The 6000-nt window shown below is 38.1% G+C and overlaps 1 protein-coding gene across 1 annotated transcript in view; it reads right to left on the bottom strand.

Annotated features, from left to right (window-relative positions):
• Positions 1-357: 357 nt before the first annotated feature.
• The window catches only part of LOC132164987 (RING-H2 finger protein ATL78-like), a 29247-nt gene continuing 23604 nt past the window's right edge, over positions 358-6000 (bottom strand). The window contains exon 2 of the mRNA XM_059575501.1: positions 358-1163. Within this exon, the coding sequence (XP_059431484.1) occupies positions 444-1163 (720 nt within the window). The 3' untranslated portion in view covers positions 358-443. The remainder of the gene's footprint in view (positions 1164-6000) is intronic.

Genomic DNA, 6000 nt, shown 5'->3' with positions numbered 1-6000 from the left:
CCCCCTTTGGAGATTGGAAGCTTGGTGTGCAAGTGATTGTCCCTTTCAGCCTCAGAATCCTATACTTAGCTAGTTGTTCTTGCTTCTTGCTTTGTTGACTCTTCTGAGTTATTGGCGGATTCCAACCAATTTTGTGGTTCATTATTAAGTTATCCTAAAATTCATTACACAAAAAAAACGGCATTTTATGCCGTTTTTTATAAAGGACTCACTAAAATAATTAGTCAATTTTTTATTTTAGTGACATTGACTGTAAATTTGCTTTTAATCTTAGTTTTTTGTACATTTAGAGGGAAGGATAAAAACAAGTCACAAATTTCATTCTATACAAATTCACAATTAATTAGCGTGGCGGTAGGTTGGCTTGTGACCTTCTGCTACTAATTACTACTATAAGGGGCTAAACTAGAGCTACCATATCATACAAACAAATTGAATATACTTCAACTAAGTCCCCTATAGTTATGTATAAAACCTTCAGGTTCTAGTGGTGCAATGTGTACGGTGCTTTCTTGCATCGGAGGTGGCGGTGGTGGCGGTAGTCCCGACGAGCTGCCAACGATCTTTTGGCATGTCTCAATAAGGCAGTGCCTGCATTTTGGGCAAGATGAGTGTGAACTCAGCCACTTGTCGATGCACCGGACGTGAAAGCCATGGTGACACTTTGGCAAAAGACGCAAGCGGTCGCCGGGTGCAAAATCTGATAGGCATATCACGCACTCGGCGTCCAAGCCCGGTAGGTTGTGGTCCATCGTGTAACTTACTGTTGGGAAAGTCTTGAGGGCCTTTTTCTTGACGCCGGTGTTGGCTGCCCGCCCGGTCAAGGTACTATTTCCGGAATCCGAAACTACTAAACTTGAGCACCTTAAGGCACACCTTATAATAGAATTCAACCCCAAGGAGCAAATCAGGGCGCACAGGAGGACAGAGAGGACCATGACAACATTTGCATCAAAGCTGTTGTCCCCGTTGTAGGTGTCTGAGGACTCGTGGATGATTCCGGCGGCCGGAGGAGACGCTACAGCTGGTGAATGGTGAAGAGGGTTGTGTAAGAGCAATCTCCTTGAGTAGAAGTCTCCTACAAGTCTTCTAGACATGTTTGTTGTAGTGTTAAATTTGAGAGAGTGTAGATTTTGAGTAAAGACAACACTTGTTGGAGGTGGCTGCAATGGGGGGGTGTTATATATATAGGAAAAAGATAGAAAGGGTTGAATTTGCTTTTGAGTTTTATTGGTATAAAAGAATGTTATTATTGAAGTTGAAATTGATAATAGAGAATATTATTGTCAGGGTTTTAGCCCGCAGTATATGGGGGGGCTTTATCTTTATATTTGATTGAATATATGAAGGGAGAGAGATTTGCAAGCTTGTGGATCCTCCACTAAGCGTTTCATATGTTAATGGGGTTTCTAATCAAAATGGGTCCACCCCACTTTCTGCGCAGCACAAAGTGCAATGTGGAATTTGCCTTTCTTGAATCATATCCCCAAACTTAATGCTGCCTGCGATCCACCGGCTCCAAAGGGGGTTCATGGAACTTCTCTCAATCTATCATGCTCATGGGATATGGGAAATGGGAAATGGGAAATGGGAAATATTCATGTTTTACAAGTTGATCATCATGTGGGCAATGGGTGTGCTTTTGCATAGTTGTCAAGCAAAATCTTCCTCCCAAACCCCCACCCCATCCACTTTTTTTACACTGTTTTTTGTAGAGATGCAAGGCAAAATCTATGGAGCTAGTCATCAGGCTCTGCTCAAGTTGAGAATCATAAACCCTGTTCAGCTCACAGCAAAAGTTGACTTATGGAACTCAATCGATTAACACTACTCATTCTTTTTTCTTCCATTTTTTCTCCTTCAAGCACATGTCAACAGTCATTAAAAATAAAATGAAAATGGAAGATTCACAAAACTCCTATAAACTTTCACGCGCGTTTTGAAATTATTCTTTAAAGGTCAAAAACTCTCAATTTAGGCTATCGAACCTTTAGCTTTTTGCAATGTTTTATTTCCGTTAGGATTTTCCATTAAATCTTGTCAAAATTTTCAAAATACTCATTATTTTTATAAAAAATAAAAAAATAAAAAATTGCAAAGATTTAGGCATATCTATTTTTGCGAATTTAGTTAAATCTTGATCAATGCCTGAATCTTTAAAAATTTGCAAAGATTCAGGCATAGGTATGTATTTTTGCAAATTCCATTAAATCTTAACCAATTTCTAAATCTTTGAAGTTTTTTAATTTATTTTTTTAATAATAAAAAATAAGGGTATTTTGATAATTTGATGGAATTTAATGAAAATCATAAAAAAAAAAAAAAAAAATTGATGGCGTTCATTATCTTGGCATTTACAAGACATACACCCCTGGGAAATTTATATTTCTCCCCTTTTTTTTCTTCCATTTTTTTTTTTTTTTTTTTTTTTTCATGTACCTGTCGGTAAATTAATTTTGATTTAAAAAAAAAAAACGCCCCCAATTGGTGTTTTTATTGGTAGTGAGTAGGACTGCAATTGAATTATCGGATATCCTCAGATCCAAACCAGTCATATCAATTTAGGTTAGCCTGATTCAGTTCGATCCGGTGCTCTTATCTTCTTGGATTCGGTGATATCATTTAGTTTTCACTTCCTTTTTTTTTTTTTGGAAAATTTCAAATCCAACCAAATGTTCTTCATTATATATATATATGTATATATATATATATATATATGATCTCTAGTATTTTTTTTTTTTAACTCGGTGGGATTCAATAATACAAAGCCATGGGGACATGTTGGCTTTGTTGTTAGTATTATTATAACGTGTGTCTTATGACGTTGGAAATTACATTTGACCGACATGTGATATTTTTATTGTTATTTTTTCACGTTATTTATCAATAGGAAATCTAACAAAGTATACCAGAATTATTATTTTTTAATTTTTTATATACAATAAAGAGAAACATCTAATATGCCGAACTAAACTAACACAAAAATATTCAGTATATGATTTATTTTTTAATACAGAACACTTGGGCACCAACCTGTAAAGTGCAAACCACAATCCTTCCCAGGAAATCTATTACTTTTTGCCACTATGACACGCGTATTTTATCATAATTGATCTTTCTTATAATTATTTAATGAAACTCTCAAGTAATTGGACACGTATTAAGGTGTGTGTCATGTTTTGATAAGATTAGAGCAAGTTATGGTTTAACCAAACTTAAGAAAGCATGTATAGTTTTCTACCATCCAGGCCTTCTCGTCGTTAGCTTCCAGTGAGCGGGTGTTGTTATATTCACATACAAATAACATAGTTACAATTGTTCTTCGCCTCTGGCCTCCTACCATTTTTAAATAAATAAAAGGAAAAAAATCTTACATATTTTTGTATTACAGACTTACAGTACATATAATAAGAGTACTGTTCACTACGTATGCCAAATCTCATTGCAACTTGGATACAGAAAATTTTCCCTTAAAGATTTGCTGTTTGTGTTTTTAGGAACCAATCATAACCAAGATAAGTTATTTTTACCACGCAAGTAGTAAGATTGTAATCTAGTTTAGTACTAAAAATTTAACTTTTCCTGATGGCTTATTATTAAAATAATATTGTGGATAAGATCTTTGCACAATCCCTCCTAATATTAAAACACCAAGTTGCTTTAATGGAAGTACTATAAGGTTAATTAACAGCCGTAATGTATATTTTCTTCAAACCCTACTGTATTCCATATAAAGTACATCAATACTTATCCATAGATGTTGTAGATTTATTAAAAAATAATAATTTCTTTTTCTTTTTCTTTTTCTTTTTTTTTTTTTTTTTTTTTAAAAAGAAAAAGGTTTGCATTAGCTAGAACAAGTGGGGGATACTTGTTCTTTTTATTTTTTCACTTTAATTAATTTATTAATGGAAAGATGTGGGAGATAGGGGAAAGCTTAAAGATGAGTTGCCTTTGTTTTTTTTGTTTGTACTAGGAGTACCACTACTCTTTCGGATACATATCTTGATCGTTGGCTTGATTCTCTTAGGATATTGCTGTCGTGGGCCCAACAGTTATAAAAGGATATATAGAGAGAGATTATCTTGGTGTTGTATGGAGATAATTAATTAAAATTTTTTTTTGTTGAAATTAAATAAAATAAAAAAAGTATTGCACGCGACATATGGCAGTAAAAGAAATGTGATCCACGTGCTAATCGGCTACTGAGGAGTGCTTGCTGGGTATATAACGTATTGGATTCAGCTTTCATTATGTTATTACAATAACCAATAACAAAGTGTATGCTGTAATGTAAGTAACGGTCAAGATTAAATTTTTCAAAATTTTTCTTTATTTTCTTTCTTATATTAAAAGCTTTTCAAAGTTAGTCAACTTTAAAATTCAATCTTGACTATTGCTTACACTACAACACATATACTATTATTTTAATAACAATATGTAAGCCAGATGCTTAAGTATTTGGTTCTTGGCCATGATTATTCCCTTCATGAAAAACAGCCTGACAAGTAGAGAATTGGGAAGCATTATTAGATCACAGCTGTGCCAGCAACAGCAATCCTGTTGTAATATTTTGATGGGAAATGTTGTTTCTTATTCTTTTCAACATCTTTTATTCTCTCTCAATTTTTTTTTTTAAATTAATTATTAGATCGGTATAATATATTTGAACGAAAGTTGAATGAAAAATATACCAAAGAATATGAAATGGCATTTCTCTGTGCATCGGTCTATAGTTCAATCTACTGTAAAAATTATTATTACATTTTAAATGGATAACTTTGTATATTTCAAATCAATGGTAATATTAGCTAGAAAGCCTGTAGAAATAGTTTCACGTACAGAAAAGTTTGAAAAGTATTAACTTTTAGAAGAGATATTTGGAAGTCTCATCTGCAATTGAAAATCAATGAAAATTAAGGCTTCATTTTTTCAGCGTAAAATATTTTTCGTCGTAAAATATTTTTAAGAAAGTCATTTTACAGGAAAATATTTTACGATTAAAACATTTTTCGGCGTTTGGCACGCACACGGAAAATCGCACATATTTATTATATTCACAACATAAAAATACTAATAAACAATAATTTAAAAAATAAAATATAAAAATACCCCGTCTGGAACTTGACTAGGACCCACCCGAAACCTCGCCGGGAGTTGCCCGAGACTTGATCCGGACTCGCCCGGGACCTCGCTGGGACCCGACTGGACCTGCTCGGGACCTGCCCCAGACTTGATCGGGACTTGACTAGGACCCGCCCTAGACCTTCCCGAGACCTGCTTGAACCAGCCTAGGACCCTGCAGAGACCTGACCGGGATCTGACTGGAACCCAACCGAGCAAGTCTAGGGCGGGTCCCGAGCAAGTTCAGGTGGGGTCCTGGGTAGGTCCTATGCAGACTCGGTAGGGTCCCGATCAAGTCCCGGGCGAGTCCTGGGGGCGTATTGGGAAGGTCCCGGGGGGTCCTGGGCGGGTCTCGATCAGGTCCTGGTGGGGTCCCAAGAGGGGTCCGGCGAGGTCTTGAGTGGGTCCCGGTCAAGTCCCCGGCGAGGTCCCATATGGGTCTCGGTCAAGTCCTAGGAGGGTCCCGACGGGGTCCCTGTCTGGTCCCGGTCAAGTCCCTGTCATATCCAGGGCGGGTCCCGGTTAAGTCCCGGCAGGGTCCCGGGTGTGTCCCAGTTAGGTCCTAGGCGGGTCCTGGTCAAGTCCCGACGGGACGGGCGGGTCCTAGGCAAGTCCCAGGAGGGACCCAGGCAGGTCCTGGGTAGTTCTCGAGCGAGTCCCGGGCGCGTCCATGGTGGGTCCCGGGCAGGCGGGTCTCGGGTAGTTTCCCCGGCAGGTCACGGTCAGGTCCCGACGGGGTCTCGAGCAGTTCTCGGTCAAGTCCGGGGGGGTCCTGGGCAGGTCCCGGTTAGGTCCCGACAGGGTCAGGGGTGGGTCCCAGTCAGGTCCCGGGCGGGTCTAGGTCAAGTCTCGAGCAAGTCCTAAGTGGGGCTTGGC

The sequence above is a fragment of the Corylus avellana genome, chromosome ca11 (genome assembly GCF_901000735.1).
Source record: "Corylus avellana chromosome ca11, CavTom2PMs-1.0".
Taxonomy (NCBI): Eukaryota; Viridiplantae; Streptophyta; class Magnoliopsida; order Fagales; family Betulaceae; genus Corylus; species Corylus avellana.
The sequence above is the reverse complement of the archived record's forward strand: the minus strand, read 5'-3'. Positions and strand labels throughout refer to the sequence as shown.